Source organism: Podarcis vaucheri (genome assembly GCF_965113315.1).
Source record: "Podarcis vaucheri genome assembly, chromosome: 2".
NCBI lineage: Eukaryota > Metazoa > Chordata > Lepidosauria > Squamata > Lacertidae > Podarcis > Podarcis vaucheri.
Genome location: NC_138760.1, coordinates 20,485,055 through 20,507,253, shown reverse-complemented (window position 1 = coordinate 20,507,253; position 22,199 = coordinate 20,485,055). Strand labels below are relative to the sequence as shown.

General features: G+C 43.2%; 1 protein-coding gene and 1 long non-coding RNA gene across 6 annotated transcripts; both read left to right on the top strand.

Moving 5' to 3' along the window:
• Nucleotides 1-598: 598 nt before the first annotated feature.
• Nucleotides 599-21,226, top strand: LOC309526518 (transmembrane protease serine 12-like). 5 transcript variants are annotated; one of them, XR_014216756.1, is made up of 7 exons: nt 599-759; nt 2,084-2,282; nt 3,251-3,519; nt 5,896-6,038; nt 7,440-7,613; nt 13,203-13,294; nt 16,068-16,206. XR_014216756.1 is itself a non-coding variant. In XM_082212719.1 (6 exons), the coding sequence occupies exons 1-6, from the start codon at nt 666-668 to the stop codon at nt 13,221-13,223; spliced, it is 900 nt and encodes a 299-aa protein (XP_082068845.1). In that variant the 5' UTR covers nt 599-665; the 3' UTR covers nt 13,224-13,366. The 5 variants fall into 5 exon arrangements, 4 of the variants coding, with proteins under 4 accessions (XP_082068845.1, XP_082068844.1, XP_082068843.1 ...); XM_082212719.1 differs by lacking the exon at nt 16,068-16,206 and having other exon boundaries at nt 13,203-13,366; XM_082212718.1 differs by lacking the exons at nt 13,203-13,294; nt 16,068-16,206 and having other exon boundaries at nt 600-759; nt 7,440-8,445.
• LOC309526724 lies at nt 18,885-20,643 on the top strand. The gene is made up of 2 exons (XR_014216882.1): nt 18,885-20,329; nt 20,416-20,643. It is a non-coding gene; the product is annotated as an uncharacterized lncRNA (long non-coding RNA).
• Nucleotides 21,227-22,199: the final 973 nt, after the last annotated feature.

The following is a 22,199-nucleotide window of genomic DNA, read 5'->3' as shown; positions in this document are numbered from 1 at the left end:
ATGAATGTTAAATAAAACAAACACCTATATGCCAGAATACTGTTTCTGGAGTGGAAAGGCGGCAAAAAGGAAAGCTCAATCTGTTGTGTTCCTGCCTCTCAGCTTGTTAATGGCACAGTAAACCTGCCAGAAAATGAAACAGGAAACCGAAGTTCAAACTCCTGCTAAGTTACGAATCTCCATTATAGATACCTTGGATCACCATGTACAAATCTCTTTCCTACCTCACATGACTGGCGGGGGGGGGGGAAATACATACAGTTGGTATTGTGAAGATCTATAAATAAGAGTTAAGTCCCCCCCCCAAAAAAAAGCTGCTTCAGAAGTATTGGGAGGGGGTGAACAGGCGGTTTCCGTCCTCCAGTACAGCATGCGAGGTGACCCCGAAGGTTGTGATCAGGGAAATGAATGGAAATAGCCTTCCCTCCCTCCAGCAAGGCGCTGCCATCGGCTCCCGACACCTCCGCCGACGGGAGGGGAGACCCATTTTGCAGAGGGACGAGTCGCGACACCCGCCGCCTGGGAGCGAAGGCTGAGGCGCCAACGCGCAGGCGCCGCCGTCGGAAAAACGTAGCGCGCGGCCGTCACGTGACGCTCAGCAGGGAAGGGCGGGAAAAAAAGCGGGAGAAGACTCGCTGCCCGCCATTTTGTGTCCTTGACAGACGATGCGGCGTCTTCGTGCGCCGGCTGCTGGCTGGCTGGCGCTGCTCCTGCTGCTGGGCGAGGCCGCCGGCGAGAACCCCGGGATCTCTCTAGAGAGTGAGCCCGGCTTCGCTTGACGTTGGGCGGCGGAACCCGCGGGCACATTCTCACGTGTCAGGTTCTCACGTGTCAGGCACGCCCTTCGAGGCTGGGGCTGGAGGGAGGCTGCTAGTGGCCTCCGGTGTCACGGGCTTCCCCTCCCGTGAGAACCGCCCATAAGGAAGGAGGTTGGGGGTGAGGGCTGCACAATGAGACCCTTGGCCGCCATCCGAAAAATAAGGGGATTCGGTTTCTATCTTATTGGAGCAAGCAAAATTATCTGCAGTGTTTTAGGGGTGGGGTGGGGAAATAATTATTTAGAGCCAACCCTTGAATTAATTGACTGGAAGGTAAAGTTAAAGGCCCCCTAGACGGTTAAGTCCAGTCAAAGGCAACTATGGAGTCCATTGACTATGGGACTATTGACTGGAGGGACACAGGTGGTGCTGTGGTCTAAGCCTCTTGGGCTTGCTGATCAGAAGGTCAGCAGTTCAAATCCGCGTGACGGGATGAGCTCCCGTTGCTCTGTCCCAGCTCCTGCCAACCTAGGAGTTCGGAAGCACGCCAGTGCAAGTAGATAAATAGGTACCGCTGCAGCGGAAGGTAAACAGCGTTTCCGTGCGCTTTGGTTTCCGTCACGGTGTCCCATTGCACCAAAAGCAGTTTAGTCATGCTGGTCACATGGAAAGCTGGCTGTGGACAAACACTGGCTCCCTCGGCCTGAAAGCCCGATGAGCACTTCACCCCATAGTTGCTTTTGGTTGGACTTATCTGTCCAGGGGTCCTTTACCTTTACCTTTTTTTACCTAATTGACTGGAAACAAGGCTAGATCCTTTTATGGAGAGCACCTTCAAGAGAAGGAATGAGCTGCCCACATACAAAACAGGAACAGTCTTAGATTTCTTGATGCCCCATGTCCGTCCACCCTCAGAAAGGGGGAGAGGAAAATCATGAACTCTGGATCTTTCCTTGGAACTGGGATCTTACTGAATTTAGAACATGTGATTTTTACCCATCTTCTTGCAGGTTTAGGTGCCCTGTTGGGGTAAAAAAAGAGCATCTTACAATAGTCGTATAATGTAGTCTTCTGTTAACATAGGTTAAAATCAGTGATATTGCAGAGGCTGGCTTTAGTTTGCAACCCAACAATACAGTATAACCAGGGTTATTTTCCCCCACACTCTGAATGTTTCAGGTTTGCATAATGTCTCCATCAGGTGTTCTGGGTATCCCCAACAATTCAAGGAATGTACTAGTGCACAAACACAAGTCCTTGCATAAATGGAAAGATGCAACCCAATTGCTGGATTGCATCTCACCAATATAAATTTTGATATTTAGAATGTGGAACCAGGCCACTTGTAGATGAGACCACAGAGGAAGAACGGATTGTAGGTGGACATGACGCTGAACTTGGAAGATGGCCTTGGCAAGTTAGTCTTCAAGTTCACCATACTAATGGAAGATACCTTCATGTATGTGCTGGATCTTTAATTGATTATGACTCTGTGCTAACAGCAGCACACTGCATTCAAAACAGGTATATATTCAGATCTTTATATATTCAATCTTTTTTCTGTGTCTGGTGTGAGAAAAGTATATGGATCAAATATAAGTATATGGACTTACTGAATTTTTTTTGTATGTGTATCCATATATGTGGCTCTTTTATCTTATTTCAGCTTTTTGCAAGGACAGGTGATTTGTAGTGTTATAGCTATATTATGGATATCTGTCGGAGAAAACCCTCTCAAACACACGGAAGAGGCAAAAACGAAGCAAAAGAGAAACCACAAAGACAGTGGTATATAGAATAAGGACCCCCCCCCTTTACCCATAGAAAAAAGGAATCTGCCAACCTGACTAGAGGCAGGGCAGAACTGGAGGGTAGAATGGTTCCTAATAAGACTTGAAATGCTTTGCCTATCTGTTCCAGAGGGAGGATCCATCCTATTCACTGAATGTCCCCCAGTCCACTCCAGCAAATTTCTGAATGTAATTCCCCCCTGGGATAATGAGCATCATAAAATCAAGTCTGCAAAAAAGGCACAGATAGGAAAGGAAATAACATTGCTCTATTTACAGACACAATTGTCATTGTGGCATTCCAAGCAATGCCATAGCTACGGAGGGGCTAGCCCCCAGAGGGGTGCTACTGAAACTCCCAGCATGGGTGTGTGTGTGCCAAACTCTGTCTTTGACCAGGGTAAAATAAAGCCTAGTTTTGCCCAATTCCAAGTTAGTTGAAGTGAATTGAAACTCTTGTTGAGCATGTTTTGAGTTTGCTCTGACTAGTGTTACCTATCTGTATATCTGTTTGGAATGTAAACGATTTGCTGGATATGTTGCTTTTATTATCTGCAGCAATCTCTTTCATTTTGGTGTTTGACGAGTCTAGCTTCATGTTTATTTTTGAACAGATGGTGAAGCAAGACACAAAATTCATTGCTCTGAAGTTGCAATCATAGCTTAATGATTGACTCTGCAAGGGCTTTCATTTTGTCCTAGGACAACACCAGAGCTTTGGAGGGCTGTGTTTGGCTTGCGTCGACTTTATGGAGACAAGATTCATTCTGTAAACAGCCAGGTGATGAAAATCATGCCCCACTGTCGTTATGATGCAAGAGGTCACGTAAATGATATTGCCTTGTTTAAATTAAGCCAGGTTATCACATACAATGACTATATTCAGCCCATCTGTTTACCTAGCACCCCTCTTCTCCTGAGTGACAGGAACCCATGTTATATAAGTGGATGGGGATTGACAAAAGAGAATGGTAAATATTTCCTTTTATTTTTTATTTTTTATTTTTTATTTACTGACTTCATATACTGCCCTATACCTGAAGATCTCAGGGCGGTTCACAGAACAAAATCAGAATATAAAACCCATATATATATATATATATATATATATATATATATATATATATACACACACACACACACACACCGTATTTTTCACCCTATAGGGCGCACTGGCCCATAGGACGCACCTCGGGGTTTTTTGGGGGGGATAAATAAATAAATATCCCCCCCGAGCTTCCCCCGACCCCAGAACAAGCTGCTATCCGCAAACCTTGTGCGCCCGGCAGGAACTCCAGCCGGGCGCGCAAGGCTTGCGGATATCTGCCCGAAGCACGGGGCGAGCTCCGAAGCGCGCCCTGTGCTTCGGGTTTAAGCCTGCTGCCCGCAAGCCTTGCAAGCCCGGCGGGAACTCCCGCCGGGCGCGCAGGGCTTGCGGACAGCTTCCTGAAGCCTGGAGACTGAGAGGGGTCGGTGCGCACCGACCCCTCTCGCTCTCCAGGCTTCAGCGAAAGCCTGCATTCGCCCCATAGGACGCACACACATTTCCCCTTCATTTTTGGAGGCGGAAAAGTGCGTCCTATAGGGCGAAAAATACGTTGTGTGTGTGTGTGTGTGTATGGTTTTCAACTAATCTATTACTGAGAGTGAGAATTAGTTTGGTGATCTTAGAATACCTCCTTGCTGTGAATACATTGGGACTATTTCACATTACTCGGAAGGAAACCCAGGTTTCCCAACAAGTATACACTCAGTAGGTGTTCATGGCCAAAACAAATAAACTGACAATGAGCAGAATAAACTTAGGACCACAACATATGCACATTTCACATACAGTGGTACCTTGGTTCTCAAACTTAATCCATTCCAGGAGTCTGTTCCAAAGCCAAGGCACGCTTTCCCATAGAAAACAGTGCAAAATGAATTAATCCATTCCAGACTTTTAAAAACAACCCCTAAAACAGCAATTTAATATGAATTTTAGTATCTAACAAGACCATTGATCCATAAAATATAAGCAATAATCAATGTACTGTACTATAAAATAAATAAGACAGTATTGTAGATGATAAAAAGGAAAATTTAATTTTTTTCTTCCCTGCACTGATGATAGTCAGGATGGGGGGCTTTTATCAATTTCCGCAGTCATACAAACAATCAATCAACAGCTGAATTGGGTTCCACATAGTCACAAAAAGAAATTAACTGAAAAAGCCTCAAAAACAAAAACACAAAATAAATAGCAAAAACAAAAGCACCAAACTTAATCCGTTCTGGAAGTTTGACTTCTGAAATGTTCGAAAACTAAGGCGCAGCTTCTGATTGGTACAGGTGCCCTGGAAACAATAGCCGACAGCCGCATCAGACGTTCAGCTTCCAAAAATAGTTTGAAAACTGAAACAGTTACTTACCGGTTTTTGGAGTTTGAGAACCAAGATGTTTGAGAACCAAGTTACCACTGTAGTTGATCTCAGCTTTACACACTGTGACCAGGCGGACTAGACAGGGGGGTGGGGCAGCCTTGCTTATCAGTGTCCTGGAGACTTGTGAGAACCTCCAGAACCCTTGTGTGACTCAGAGAAAGGTGGAGGACTTAAAAGCTCTTTCCACAAAGGGTTTTCCCGCCACAGAAATAGTTTTTAAGCCCTCTGCCTTGCATTCTGGGCTCTGGGAAGGTTGATTGACAACCCACATAACTTGTGGTCCTATTGTAATTAATTTTATTACAACTTAGTACGCTGCTGCCATGACTTCTAACCCTACCCATGGTGATGCCTAAACTCATTGCACCATCGTTAAGCCCAGCCATTCAGATTGCTCATTTAAAGGTTGCACCACTAGAAAATTTAAAGGAGAATGCAGCACACTCAAAGATAAATGGGGTTGCATCTACAGCTGAGAGTATACATTGAAAGTAGATGAATAAATGATTAATTTAATTTGGAATATGCAGAAAATATAAAATAAAAATTTAAGGGGGGAAGGAAGTCTAGTTTTGAAATGTTTAAATGATTGTAAAATTATTGAAATGTATAAGATTGAAAATCATAAATAAAAAATATTTTTTTTAAAAAAAGGGATTGTATCTACAGCTCTGCATTCACCTAGGGTCAGTGTACCAAAATTCATCACGTCTCCAAGATGGTGGAATGACTTTTGAGATCCGTTTTAGCAATTGACATAGGTTCTCTGTACTTTAATGGGGATGTGGCTGCGGTGCATGAGGCTTAAGAAAGTTACTTTGGACCAAAAGACGTCAACAGCCAGCATTTTTGCATATTGTTCAATATGTTACAGAATGTTAAACAGAGGCATACTACCAGCTGTATTTTATGTATTCATTATAGGTACACCAAGTTATATATTACAAGAAGCTGAAATAAAAGTTTTTCCACACGAACTCTGTAATAGTTACGATTGGTATAATGGACAACTATCAAGGAATCAGCTTTGTGCTGGCTCTGAAAGTGGACATGTTGACGCTTGCCTGGTAAAATGAAGATAATTCTGTTTCAAAACAAATTGAAGAAACATGTTGTCTTGTTGTTGGTAGCTCAAATATCATTACTGGATGAGGGTAACACCGGTCACAGTACTACCAAAGCAGTTGGAAAATTAATAGAAATAAGTTGCTGTTTCTTCATTTGATGAAATGGTCTCATTGACACATCACAGTAAAATTCAAGCAATACCATAATTTCATGTGCCTTATATTGATTTGAGATTGCATGCGGCATAATTCCAGTTAAGATATAGAACTTGTTACTACTATTTTCTTTTTGGGTCCTTTTTTGGCTCACTGAAATATACTAGTAGCTGAGTGAGGACTTTTGAGTTTATTTTAGAAAGAAAAGTGGAGCATACATTTCAAAACATAAAATAAATGAAAGAAGAGCTATGCATAAAAATTCAGGGTATTCACTTATTTCCACTTTGCTTCCCTCCAAAACAGAATTTGGCAACAGAGGGTGAGGCAAGAATTGTAATAAAAACATGGCTCTTGTTATGGTAGCTAACATTAAATGGAATACAGTGGTACCGCGCAAGACGAAAGAGTTTTCCGTTTTTTGAGTTGTTCTGCAAGACGAATTTCCCTATGGGCTTGCTTTGCAAGACGAAACGTCTTGCGAGTTTGTTTCCTTTTTCTTAAAGCCGCTAATAGCCGTGCTTCGCAAGACGAAAAAACCGCAAGACGAGACTCGCAGAACGGATTAATTTCGTCTTGCGAGGCACCACTGTATCGTGTACAGTACTATTATTGTATGACTAGCTTGATGTCTAGAATTCCTCTCCCCACCTGCCCCAAATGATCACATTTTTAAAGTGGCCTACCTGTTGGTACTCAAGAGTGGGTGGCGCTGTGGTCTAAACCACAGAGCCTAGGGCTTGCCGATCAGAAGGTCAGCGGTTCGAATCCCCATGATGGGGTGAGCTCCCGTTGCTCGGTCCCTGCTCCTGCCAACCTAGCAGTTCGAAAGCACATCAAAGTGCAAGTAGATAAATAGGTACCCCTCCGGTGGGAAGGTAAACGGCATTTCCATGCGCTTCTCTGGTTTGCCAGAAGCGGCTTAGTCATGCTGGCCACATGACCTCCCGGCTCCCTGGGCCAGTAAAGCAAGATGAGTGACGCAACCCTAGAGTCGTCCACGACTGGACCTAACGGTCAGGGGTCCCTTTACCTTACCTGTTGGTAGTGCTGTTGAGCCACAAAGGAAGATTACCCAATTCATTATTTCCAGACTCATCCTTATTTCCTAGCAATGAGTATTTTCTCTTGATGATTTCTGAGAGGTAAAACTCAAAACGATTGTATCTCAATCCCTCTGCATGTGAAACCTTCCGAATACTGTCAACAACACTTAGATTGTCTTCTTTATTTTTCATTTTCCAGGGAGACAGTGGTGGTCCTCTGATGTGTTATTTGCCAGATGATGACAAGTTTTATCTGGTAGGAATCACCAGCTTTGGTATTGGCTGTGGTCGACCAAAATTACCAGGAATCTATATACATGCAGCTAATTACAGAAGTTGGATAGATTCACGCCTACTTGGCAAAACCTCCATTGTGAGCATTCCATGTGTTCTGATTTTTTCAACTGTGGTGTGGGTAACCATTCATCTTGTTCTGTGAACAGGCAAACTCTGCTTCCATTGCACTTTTAAACTCAATTATTTCCTCCTGCAAATATTTACCAAAATGCAATATTTAACAGTTACTATGCTTTATAATCTACTTTGAATTGACAAATTCAAAAACAAGTTTTATCTGCAAAGATATAAACCCAGAAGCACTGTTCATTTATTTTTCTTTATGAATCACTTCTCATAAAGCTTCCCAAAGCGATTTCACAATAAAAAATATGTATATACAGACTGGTTTATCCATGCCTCCCCTTGTTATGCTGCTTCCATCATCCTCCTGGAAAACCCCCCCTGCTCTTTAGTGTTCAATTGGAGCGAACAGGAATCTGGGTTTCCCCCAGATTGCCATTTGTTCTGATATATCACTAAAGAGCGGGTTTTCCCTTGGAAAGGGGAAAACTCCAGTCAAGCGGGAAACTGCCAGGACTTGTGCTTTCTAGGCACAGCACATGCGGAATTTACATATATGTATATTTCACATTCTTTGATGGGTGGGGTAGAAATAATAAAATCATTATTATTATGTACAATTTTAAAAGCTACGGTAGTAAGATCAGTGGTAGCTAATAATTAAGTTGTCTGTGTTTAGGACCAAACTTTATCAGTACAAGGTAGACTGGTTTGTTGAGTGATAGATTATTGTTTCAGTGTTTTATCACACACCGTTGTAATTTATTGTTTAATACTGATGTGAACTGTTCACAAGTGCTTTATCAGCTGCAGAAAAGTGGCATATAAATCTTGAAACAAATAGCTCTCATTCTACCATAAGTCCTTCTTCCTAGTGTGCTCTAGTAGTTAAGAGACATGGGTTGAAATCCCCACTTGGTTATGAAGCTCATGGGGTAACCTTGGGCCAGTCACGAACTCTCATCCTAAACTGTTTCATAGGGTTATTGTGATAATATGGGGGGGGGGGACAATGTACAATGCCCACCATGGGAAAAGTTACACAAAGAGTGCTGTAGAATAACAATACTGTACTGTGCTTCAGTTGGCCAGATGCAAAGCCAACCTTGCGTGAGTTTTACACACACCCCAAACACTGAGTTGATTCAGAACTAAATCCTTTAAGATACACTTTCCCCCGCCCTCACTGCATAATGGTCGCCCATAAGAGGCAATCGTAGGAGGGCACTTGTGTTGCTCTTACACAAGCATTGTCCAGTCCTGACACTAAGGTCTAACTCTGAGGGCCTTCTAACGGTTCCCTCACTGCGAGAAGGGAGGTTACAGGGAACCAGGCAAGAAGAGGGCCTTCTCAGTTGTGGCACCTACCCTGTGGAACACCCTCCCATCAGATGTCAAGGAAATAAACAACTACTGGTACCTGACCTTTAGAAGACATCTGAAGGCAAATTTTTAATGCCTAATATTTTACCATTTTTATATCAGGGACACAGATGGTGCTGTGCTCTAAACCACTGAGCCTCTTAGGCTTGCCAATCAGAAGGTTGGTGGTTCGAATCCCTGCGATGGGGTGAGCTCCCGTTGCTGTGCCAACCTAGCAGTTTGAAAACACGCCAAGGCAAGTAGATAAATAGGTACTGCTGCAGTGGGAAGATAAACAGCGTTTCCGTGTGCTCTGGTTTCCATCACTGTGTCCCGTTGTGGCAGAAGCGGTTTAGTCATGCTGGCCACATGACCCGGAAAGCTGTCTGTAAACAAACCCGGCTCCCTCAGCCTGAAAGCCAGTTGAGCACTGCACCCCATAGTCGCCTTTGAGTGGACTTAACTGTCCAGGGGTCCTTTACCTTACCTTTACAATTTTTTAAGCTGCCCAGAGTGGCTGGGGAAACCCTGCCAGATGGGTGGAGTATAAATAATAAAATCATCAACATCATTATTATTAGGCATATCAATCCTTATTTATAAAAATCCCTGCTAAAAGAACCCATGCCCCCGCCCGTTGCCCCTCTTAGCCCCGATTACTTTCGTAAAATGCGATTTATTGTAACGGGCAAAGCCGATATCAGCTGCCGTCGCTGTGACATTTCACCAGGCGGTTTTTTGCTTTCCTTACGTCGGGTTAAATAATAGGAAGCTTCGCTTTCGTAGGGCTTGGGGAGAGGTCGTCCCCATCCTCCCTCGTTGCCGGCTCTCGGGATTCCCTTATCGATCCCCGACAGGAGACTCCCGCCCCGAGGAGCAAGCGATCCAACCGACGGGCGTAAAGAAGGCGCGGAAGCTCCCGCTGCGCGCTTCGCCCCCCCCCTTCCCCTCCCCCGCGCTAACGTCACTTTGGCCGGAGGAGAAAGTTTCCTCGACGGACGATGCGGCTAAGCCGCCTCAGGGCAGGCGCTGCGCCTCTGCTGGCGCTGCTGCTGGGTCAAGCCGTGACCCTGAACATAACGTCTCTGCTTCCCTCGGAGGGTGAGCCGGGCTTTCCTCGTCCCCCTTGAGCGATGCGCGGCCCGTCGGAAGCGTTTAGGATCACTCAGCGTTTAGGATCGCAGGGGCGGAGCTGCGCGTGGAGCGCGCTTCCCCCAAGGAAGGCGGGGAGCGGCAGGGAAGCCGCTTCAAAACCTCCGGTGGGACGTGCGCGGAGCGCGCAACAGGCGGCGCAGCTTCGCCATCGGGGTCGCCGCTGGGGAGGGAAGGATGCGAAGGCATTGGATCCCTCAAATCAAGCGGGCGGTTTCTTTCCTGCAGGTCGAGGCCCATGGATCCGCCCTGAGGATCCCTCCCCGTCTCCCGGCAAGCGGCTCGTGGGGTTGCATTTGGGTCCTGGAAACGACCACTGTTTATACTTTTAGATCCGTGTGCATTTATGAATATTTATTCTATATTTGAGACCTTAAAATACTTACAGCACTATACACAGACCCTTGAAGGTTTATGCCCCCCAAAACTAGTCAGTCTGGAAAGTTGCTGCCTCGTTTCAGGAAGACCTACCACCCAGCCAACTTCTTTGTTGCTACCCTTTCTGCTCTGCTGTAAAATCTATTATCTCTGGCTGACACAGAGTTCACAAGGTGTTGTACAAGATTTAAACACTCTGTTACACATACTGGGAAACAAGTTCCCATAAATATCCTAGTTTTGACCTTTTTAGTAATACAAAAACAAAAAACCAACTTGCAGACCTAACAATCTACAGTACTCTGGCATTCCTCACACAATAGTTTTGGCCATTTTATAACAGAAAAACAAAAACCCAACTTGCAGTTCTAACTAGCCACTCTGGAGTTCCTCACAGGGCCTTGCAGAGCCAGGCAGAGACCCGGGCCACGTAGATAATGTGCCCCCCCCTTTTTTTACCCTGGGGATAAGTGAAGTCTTATAAATAAGTTAGTATATAAATAATTTTCACAAAAGTTATGCTGACAAATAATTTTATTTCAAGGCTTGAACCGTATCTGCATATAAAGACAAAATGGAAAATATAGATAAATATGCTGATCAAGGGCCCATTTGGAATCGGAGGCCCGGGCCAAGTAGCCCATATGCCCCCCCCCCCCCCCGTCTGGGCCTGGTTCCTCATACAATAAAGTTTACACGCAAACACACCCCTCTGTTTGGGGTAGGTAGCATAGTTTGGAATAGCTGAAGTATTCCAATTATTGTAGAAATAGTGTATTCCTTCCTTTTAATTAGATTGGATCACATCTTGTGTTATTTTATGTTTTTAAAGGGTATATATATATATATATATATATATATATATATATATAACCCCTCCATCTTGAGCCGCCCAGCGACACTTGCTGGAAAGAAAACATTGGGGGGGACAGACAGCATGCCTCATACGGCCGTGATGGGTCCTTCCACGGGGACCCAAATGCCACCCCCAGAGCCCTTCCAGGAGATGGAGGGGTGCAAATGCGGAAGGCAAGCTCTGCAGGGTTCCTACATGTGGGTTTCTGCTTCGTGCTCTCATTCCCGCATTTTTTGCAGTTCAGATGGGAAGCGAATCGGGAGCAGAGCAGTCACATGTGAAAGCTTTTCCAGGGGCGTCTTGCTGCCTCCAAATGGGTGCCGCTCACATGGCCGCTGCAATTTATGCAGAAGAGCCTCCGTTGTAGCAGAAATTTGGGCGTGTGGAGGTGCTGGTTCTCACAAATGATGTCTCCGGTTAAGTGGTACCGTGTAGTCCAGAACCTGTGCATGGTAATGGGTGCATTTTGCCAAGTTCATACCTCGGGCTTTATATCCATTGGCACGAGAGAGAAACAGGATTTTAAGGAAGTTGTGGAACACCATGACCAAACAATAAGTGGCAGTGAATACAATAAGGCAGCCCTGTTTAGGGAAGCTTTTAATGTTTGAATCATTATGGTATTTTAATATTTTGTTGGAAGCTGCCCAGAGTGGCTGAGGAAGCCCAGCCAGATGGGCAGGGTATAAATAAATTATTATTATTACTATTAATATTATTGTTATGATTGTAATAATAATAATAATAATAATAATAATAATATTCTGACGTTCATTTCATGTGGAAAATAGGCTTTTTAAAATAAACTTTTCTAAAGCAGACTTTAATTGTTTGTTGGGTTTTGGGGCAGGGTAGGCATGCTGTTGTGTCATGACTGATGGTTTGGATTTTCTGCGATCAGTTCTCAAAGTCAAAGTGGTGGTAGGGAGAAAATAGCACCTCATTGAAGCATGGAGTTTTCAATCGATTGTGTAAACTTAAAACCATAAGCAAAGCTTCCTGGATCAGGCCAGTGGCCTATGTAAGCACAGCAACTTCTCCTCTGTGGCCAATCAGATGCCATTGGAAGCAGTCATCAGGAGTTTTGGGGCACAGCGTCAGTCAGTGTAATGTGCTGTATGCGGGGTTTGCAGCTAGTGCAGAGCAGACCACAGCTTGGGTGGCGAGTGGGCACATACCATGCCAGCATTGAGGGATCTTGCAGTGGCTGCCTAATAGCCACCAAGCTAGTTTTAAGTTTCTGCTTTCCTACATACAAAACCCTATACAGTCATACCTTGGATCCCGAACGCCTTGGTACTCGGACGTTTTGGCTCCCAAATGCTGCAAACCCGGAAGTGAGTGTTCCAGTTTGCAAACGTTGTTTGGAACCCGAACGTCCAACAGGAGCTTCCTGCAGCCAATCAGAAGCCATGCTTTGGTTTCTGAACGTTTTGGAAGTTGAACGGACTTCTGGAACCGATTCCATTCAAGTTCCAAGGTACGAAGGTATAATTGCACCAAATTACCTATATATTTTTAAAAAAGCCCCCTGCACTATGATCAGCTAATGAAGCCTGGTTAGTTTTCTTAAGCTAAAGTTTTGGAGGAAATGAGTGAGACTGAATGGTGGCAGAAGCTTAAGTTTAAGTGGCCAGCAGGAGTGGGAGTTGGGTTTTGTTGTCCAATAAGTAAATAAATACTTCCCTCCACAATGCCCAACAGAAATTCATCTGGTCACGGAATTGTTGTGCCATACCGATCCATTCAAAACAACGGTTCTAAGGATCTGCTTTAAATGTATTTGTTGCTGAACGCCTGCTGTATTTTGAGGGACGTATCTCACCAGTAGCATAACTGTGTTTTCATTTCTAGATTGCGGGACAAGGCCTCTGATGGGTGAGATGACAGTATGGAATCGGATTGTGGGTGGACGTGATGCTGAGCCCGGGGCATGGCCATGGCAAGTTAGTCTTCAAGTTTACCGCTTTGGTACAGGATATCACCATGTATGTGGTGGATCCGTGATTAATAACTACTCAGTGCTGACGGCAGCACACTGCATTAAAAAATGGACGTAGGTATATTTCTGTTCTAAATCTTTTTCTTCTTTAGGTGTGAGAAAAGTGTATTCGTTAAAATGACATTAGCTTATTTTTGAAATCTGTATCTACCGCTAGAGAGAGACCTGGAACAAAACGTTTCAATATATCAATAACAAGAGCAACCCACTTAAGGCAATAGGCCTGTAACATCAATCCAGAGATTAAAGGCAGGGGGATAGTTCAGAAATTGGGGGCCCTTTTTCCTTTCACCCCCCTCCATCCCCACCTGAAACCATTCCCTGCTATGCTTTATAATAAGGGTGGGGAACCTTTCACAGCCTATGGGCAACCAGAGGCAAAAAGTGGATTGAACAATCAATGTAATTCATACATTTCTGGAGTTTACAGGTTTCTACACACACACACACAAATGCTCACAGCCCTCCAACCACCAGGCAGTGAATTCCAGCGCAGACATCCAAACGCTTTGCAAAGATCAATCCATGGCATGGAAAACCAGATCTCTGCAGCGGAGTTCATTACCCCCCCCAAAAAGGCCATCTGGACCCTGCAGTTAAAAGAACTACCACCCAGTCATAAATACCCCCTTCTTGGGCAAGGTGGTGGACAGAAATCTGCTAGAATGTTGTAGTTTTTCAGATCTGAAATGGGAGGAGGGGGCAAGGAAAGAGCAAGGACTCTGCTTTCTGCGTACAAAATGAGTTCACACCTGTTTGCAGGAAAATGCCAAGCATTTATTTATGTAGAGCATTTGTACTCTGCTCTTCAGCCAAGAAGCCTCACAGAGCGGCTTACATGAAATCAAATCAAGACACTCCCTACCTGTAGGCTTACAAACAAAAAAACAAACACACAAGGGGAAAGGGAGGAGGAGGGAAGAGGAAAACAAAACTCAAGCACCGATTTCTAGACAGTTTCTATATTTCTGTATTGACCAGCCAGCATAGTTCAGAGGCTGGAGGTGCCTGGTGGGACTGGGCCGCCAGCAAAGCAGATGCAATGAAACCAGCTTCCTGAATGATTCATTTATGGATCCAATTGGAAACATTTTATACTGCAAAAGAATAACTTCAGTAGTTACTTCCTTTATCTCTTATGTACAGCATATTTTAAAAGCACATTAAAAGGGGACCTCTGACCGTTAGGTCCAGACGTGGACGATTCTGGGGTTGCGGCGCTCATCTCGCTTTATGGGCCTAGGGAGCCAGGATACAGCTTCCGGGTTTTGTGGCCAGCATGACTAAGCTGCCTCTGGCAAACCAGAGCAGTGCACGGAAACGCCGTTTACCTTCCCGCCGGAGCAGTACCTATTTATCTACTTGCACTTTGACGTGCTTTCGAACTGCTAGGTTGGCAGGAGCAGGGACCGAGCAACAGGAGCTCACCCCACTGTGGGGATTCGAACCGCCAACCTTCTGATCAGCAAGCCCTAGGCTCTGGTTTAGACCACAGCGCCACCCGCATCCCATTACTTCTTCCCAAAATCATGGGAACCATAGTTTGCCTCCTCACTGCCCCAGTACCCTAAACAAATTACAGTCCCCAGGATTATTGGGGGGGGAGAGAATCGTGTGCTTTAAGAGTGCAATGAATGTTACTTAAATGTGGTGTGGCTCTGTTTACTGCAGATAATCATACTTTTCAACTCAGTTTCTTGCAGGTGTCTCTGGTGCAACTGTTTAGTGCATTTGACTGTTAACCAAAAGTGTATTTGACTTTTCAACTCCAAACAGGGATAGTTTGAAGGTCGGCAGTTTGAATCCGCACGACGGGGTGAGCTCCTGCCCCAGCTCCTGCCAACCTAATAGTTCAAAAGCACGCCAGTGCAAGTAGATAAATAGGTACCACTGTGGCAGGAAGGTACGGTAAATTGCATTTTTGTGCGTTCTGGCTTCCGTCATGGTGTTCTGTTACGCCAAAAGCGGTTTAGTCATGCTGGCCACATGAACTGGAAAGCTGTCTGCAGACAAAGGCCGGCTCCCTTGGCCTGAAGCAAGATGAGCGCCACAACCCAATAGTCGCCTTTGATGGGACTTGACAGTCCAGGGGTCATTTACCTTTACCTTTATGTTAGATCAATAAAACTATGATTTAGCCAGAAGTATTTATAATTACATCTGGAGATAAAATAATCAGCATCGAAGAGCAGTAAGTGTAGTTGCACTGTGATAAAGAAGTCACATTAAGAGGTGGTAATTATATTGAGAAGACATGCCCACATTCATGATGGAGACGCAGACAAATATTTTTGCACAAGATCTCCATTATTAAGGTATAAAACAAACAAATTGAAATAGATGTTGTTCACACACAAATCACAAGCCTGTTGTGAAGGTGGTAGTGTTTGCATTTGCAGCCTTCCACACTTCTGAACGTTTTTTTACAAGGCAATGGAGTAAAAATGTAGTGGAGGACAGAGAAAGAGTGGTTGGGGTGAGGAACAATATAAAATCCAGAATATTTTTCATTAGGATCTGCCCCAGAATATTTTTCATCAGGATCTGCCTACTGATGTGGACAGTAAGCAGTGGAATAGCAACAAATATGGTGACTGAAAAAGGTATGTGGGTGTCTTATGAACCAATCACATGTGCAGAAAAATCATTTCTGAACCACCTGTTTGTAAGAAAATTCCTGTATGTGGACATGATAAAGGGATTTTATTCTCTCTTAGGGATCCAGCATTTTGGAGGGTTGTATTTGGCTTGCACCATCTTTATAACTATGAATCTTCTACTGTAAAGCGCCACGTCAGAGCTATCGTGATGCATGCTGGTTTCAAGAGAAGCACGTACGAAAATGATGTTGCCTTGTTTAAACTAAAAACGCCTATCAGCTACAGTGATTATATTCAGCCTATCTGCTTACCTAACAGCACTACTCAACTAGTGGCAGATGAAAACCCATGTTTCATAAGTGGATGGGGAAACACAGAGGAGAAGGGTAAATATATTATGTGTCCTTTAATCTGTGTTAAAAATCAGTTTGGTGATCTAATTGAGATTGGTGATCTCAGGAAGAATCTTTGCAGTGAGTTGTATTCAATGCTAGCCCTTTCTCAGAGTAGCATTGGATTCACTCCAGTGAGGACATTCAGGATTGTTTCACACAGTGCACAGAAAGAAAACTGATTTTGCTGTAGAATGTACGGAGGATTCCTTGTACCTGTCAAAGTGCACTCTGTGTGTGTGTGTGTGTGTGTGTGTGTGTGTGTTTGTTGCATTCACACTGTGTGTTTTTAAATGTACTCTTAAAATGCTTTTTAAAAAGTATTAATCTTCTGTGGAATACTGGAAATAGATTTCACAGAGGATGTGTGGCAGAGTTAATGAGTTTTATCATTGTCCTGTCCCAATAGCTGCAATAGTTAGCAATTTTATATTACACAGCGCTAAAGAAACACAAGCATACTTCTAACAGTGTTTTGTGTTCATTACAGGTAGAGGAAAATTTATATTACAAGAAGCTCAAGTTGACGTTATTCCACTATATATCTGCAATAGATATGACTGGTATGCAGGCGTAGTATCGTGGAATATGCTTTGTGCTGGTTCTGAAACTGGAGATGTGGATAGCTGCCAGGTAAAAAGGAAATAATTCTATTTAAAAACATACTGCCAAAAATATATATTGTTTCCTGCTTGGCAGGGGTTTGGACTCGATGGCCCTTGTGGTCTATTCCAACTCTATGATTCTATGATATATTCACGTGTCATTTTTTACCAGGCTTCCCATCTCCCTATCTGAGTACACAAACTAGCTTGTACTCACAGAAATGTGGTTTTGGGAATCTTTAATCTGGAGATCATTGCACACCTCAAAGTTATTGAACTATACCATTGCCAAGTTGTTTTTCTTACTTGGGAGAGTTAGCAAAAGACTCATAGATTGCAAGATAAATAGTATTTATTTTAACAAAATGGCAGAGAAAGTGGCTTTGTAGCTAGAAGCGTCAGTTGCAATGGTACAGAATAAAACAGGTAAGTTACTACACAAACGCGCATTGCCTAGACCAAAAGCCTACACTTAAGTAACAAGACTGCAAGTGGCAGCACAGTGGTAATGCTCAGGTGCTGATGACTGATGTTTGTGAAAATGGGGAGGGCAGAAAGACAGCAAGGTTTAGGAAATGAAGAAGGCAGAAATCAATGGAACGAATAAAATGTTGGTGTTTGGAGTTAAAAAGCTGACCGAAGGTGAACTGAATACTGAATCCCTGCTAGAGGTGATTATCCTGGATATGATCACATTAAGACTCAGGGTTTTTGGAAAAACACGAAAGCTGTGTTCATTGTAGGAAATACATATGTGATAGGAAATATCCTAGTTCTATCCCGAATAGCTAACTCTTCCCCCACTATGAGGTATGGAGAAAGAGTGGAATTCAGGCCAGCAACCCTAAGAGTATTGGTCTAACACAATAGGTCAGTAGAAGGACAACAAGCTTGGGAGGTTCCTCACTAATCTACCCTTTCCTCATACAGATACATCAGCCTACAGGGCAAGCCGAGTTGCCCCTGACATTATTAAACACTAATAGTTACCTGTCCTGAGGAAAGGATTGGCGGAGATGGTTCCCTGAGTTTTACTATGATCTGATGGTGTGAGGTCGTGTCTGTGATAGGTGTTAGGAGCACATACAGTGGTACCCTGGTTCTCAAACGCTTTGGTTCTCAAACGCCAAAAAACCCAGAAGTAAGTGTTCCAGTTTTTAAAAGTTTTTCAGAAGCTGAACGTCCGATGTGGTTGCCAGCTATTGTTTCTGGGGCATCTGTACCAATCAGAAGCTGCACCTTGATTTTCGAACATTTCGGACGTCAAACAGACTTCTGGAACAGATTAAGTTTGGTGTTTTTGTTTTTGCTATTTATTTTGCATTTTTGTTTTTGAGGCTTTTTACGGTTGATTTGTTTTTGTGACTGTGTGGAACCCAGTTCAGCTACTGATTGATTGATTGTGTGACTGCGGAAATGGATAAAAGCCCCCTCCCCCCCCCATAACAATGACTAACATCAGTGCAGGTAAGAAAAAATAATAATTTTAATTTTTATCATCTACAATACTGCCTTATTTATTGTATAGTACAGTACATTATTGGTTTTCATTTTATGGATCAATGGTCTTGTTAGATGGTAAAATTCATGTTAAATTGCTGTTTTAGGGGTTGTTTTTAAAAGTCTGGAACGGATTAATCCATTTTGCACTACTTTCTATGGGAAAGTGCTCCTTGGTTTTGGAACGCTTTGGTTTTGGAATGGACTTCCTGAACGGTTTAAGTTTGAGAACCAAAGTACCACTGTATTTTGTTGGCCATTCTACCATTCTACCTATGTGTCAAGAAACATCCAGGGAAAAGGCTCAATCAGTGATATATCTATCTATCTATCTATCTATCTATCTATCTATCTATCTATCTATCTATCATCTATCTATCTATCTATCTATCTATCTATCTATCTATCTATCAATCATCTATCTATCATCTATCTATCTATCTAGATCTAGATCTAGATAATGGTCCCAGATGAGCCAGCCTTTGTAGTTTACTCTTGAGCTAGGCCCATACACGAACCCTGGGTTCCTTGCCTAATGCGGTTCAAAACACATTTTTAAAAGCTTCCTTAAGGGAGAACACTAAGATTCCTTTAAGAGGCCCTGACTAACCCAAATAAAATAGCAAACTTGGAGAGGGTCAAGGAGGACAATCTAACTAAATTTAATGAGGTTTTCTTCCATGGGAATTCACAAGGTCAGGCACCCTGGGGAAGAACTAAAAAAAGCTGGGCAGTTTTGGGGTCTCGGGTAGTCCAGTTAAAGGAAAAAGATAACCTGATGGATGGTGCTTTATAACCAAGGCATGATCATCTTAAGGTCCAAGATGGATGGATGGAAGGACTGCAACGTGACAAAGGACACAGGTAACGAGTTGTCAGCAGGCACAACATGATCTCCTGTTACAAGGGGCCCCTGAGACAATTGAAATACCTTTCTAGGTGACCAAGATTTCCCACTTGGGAAGAGACAGCGGCACTTTCCCAGAGAATGGAAAATGCAACTTAACCAAATTACCAGTGGGAAATGTTATTGCCATTTTATTTTCGAATATCCAATATACTTTGTATATTCCCCCCCCCCCCAATGTTAATAAAACCTATTAAAAAAAAAAGCTACTGCCGTGACATGCCTTTTGGGGGGAGGGTGTCATGTGACCCCCCTCTCCGATGATAGCATGCTGCTGCAGTCCAATAGGATGAGGTTTTGAAACCCTCAACCAATCAGGAGGGTGGGGGAATTTGGGCTTGAGGCAGGAGAGCTTAGTTGCATACCCAGACATGTTCTGAGGATGAACATGGCAGCATCAAAGCCGGCCATGGCACCTGTGGTCTTTACCTACCTACTAGGCACTTTGAAGAAGAGCACTAGGAGAGTACAGTAGGTCAAGAAGGCAGATACTGTGAGTTTATCATACTCCATGGCAGCCATCAGTGTTAAACCTGAAAAGGGAAAGTCAGGGATGTTAGGGGGGGAAAATACCTGTTCAACCCAAAGCTTACATGTAACCAGACCCAGAACCTGAAGCTGCAATCCTTGTAAATGCTGTGATTCTGACCCAGAAGGCTATTGTGGTGTGTGTACCCATTTCCTGAAGGACGAGGACAAGGAGCCCACATCAACACGCTTACCTGCAACGATGTTTACAGCAGGACAGGATCCAGACCCTGAAACTATGTTCCCTGGCAAATTCCAGCGATTCTGGTCTAGAGTGGGATTGTAGATATATGTGTATATAATATTGATGCTCAACGGATGAAGCCACATCCATTTCCCTACCTGTAGAGGCTGTGGGTGGCAGTGTAACTTTTGAAATCGCAGAAGAGAATAGAGCATGAAGAAAAGGAAGCTTTAACTGAAGAGTTGGAGGAGAAGATTCTGCAGGTGAGAGTTTTGTATCTGAATGATGTGCACGTTTGATTAGTATGTTGGTTTGCCTTGTTACTAAAGAGCTTCTCTGTTTTCTACAGGGTGCTATATAACTAGTGGTAATTTTGATAAAGCATCAATTGATGGAAGAGTACTTTAGAAACTGCAGGAGAAAATGGAGTATGAAGAAAAGGAAGATTTAACTGAATAGATGGATGAAAACAGCTTGTCGGTTGTTAATATCTGTCCTATGTCTGAGCCCTGAAAGCTGAAGGGTGCATGCATGTGTGTATTTCTGATGTGTGTAAATAAAAATGGTTTGCTTTAAACATCTGTGTGCATACCTGTATCAGAAAGCAACATGGCAAAGCAACATAGCAGAGCATGATTACCGATTCAGGCTTTCCCAACTGATCCATATTTCCTAGAAAACTGTATTTTGTTTTGCCTGTTCATGAGATGCAAATTAAAACTTACTGTTTTTCATGTTCCAGGGGGACAGTGGAGGACCTCTGATGTGTTACTTTCCAGATTACACCAAGTTTTATCTGATAGGAATCACCAGTTTTGGTATTGGCTGTGGCCGACCCAAACTTCCTGGAATCTATATACGTGCAAAAGATTATCGACCATGGATAGATAGAGCAGTCAAAATATTCAGCAGAACTTCTACTATGAGCTTTCAACACATTCTCATGTTTTTGACCGTTGGATTGGTAACCTTCCATCTTGTTCTATGAAAAGTCCTGTTCTTTTGGAACTTTATACTTTTCCTTTTAAAACGTATTCATTCCTCTTGCAAACAAGTATATGGAGCCATTTGTTTTCATAATAACGAATGCTTTGTACTCAGTTGTTTAACCTTGTCCAAAATGAATGGAAAAATCCTTCATTAAAAACATCAATCCAAAAGGCATTGTTCAGTTACATTTATATGTTTTGGGGGCTGTAAGTTATATTGTGACTATTGTACTGACAGGCTGCAATATGAAAAAAGAGCATGGTTTCAAAAACATGCAGAAAATTATAATTTAATATGTGAAAGAAATGCTTCAATTCTTCATAGAGGCTTAATTTACAAAATTCAAATGATCCTCTCCCAAATATATATTTCCATATTCTATAAGAAATGTACATGATAGATACCTACCATTGCCATGCTTTTCTGTATCATTTAAAAAATAAAACATAATTTACAGTTGAATACAGGCATATTTGAAATTCTAGTGTAATATTTTTAGTCCTTATCTCCCAAAGGAGAATCTACAAATGAGAATTTTGCCTATAAGTAGTTCCATGTTTATTGTTATTAATTGCTTTCTGCAACTTCTACAGCAAAGCAAAATATTTAATGATTTGGTGTTAAATTAAATGGGTTTGGAGGTCCTCTGCAATACTGTAATTTCATAGTAGTAAGATTGGATTCTGCAGAGGCTATTACTAAAATGGTCAAGCCAGTTTCTTCATTAAGGAAATTTACACTTGGGCCAAGATGTTGCAGTCGGAACTACTGCTCCTGGAAAGTGAGCTGTAGTGGGAAGACCTCTACTGTAGTTGCAGATTAACTCAGCAAGGGCTGAGTGCGAAAAGCAATATGATAGTCTTATCTGTGCTTTGGATGGAAGTATTAAAACCTGAGACATGAAAGCTAGGAGCTAAAGGGCACCTTCAACCTAGGTTATGGGAGCAACAACGGAATGTCTAGGCGCACTTTTTTAATCACAAGAATACAAAGCTGAAAATTAATGAACTGCAGCTACAACATTATGTTCATTTTTCACATGGTCTAGTCCTTCTCCTGCCCACCCCCACATATTCTTAAGAGGGTCTCTTCTCTGGTCTTCAGAGAGTGGCTGAAAGTGGGGAGGCTGAAACAGCTCCTCCT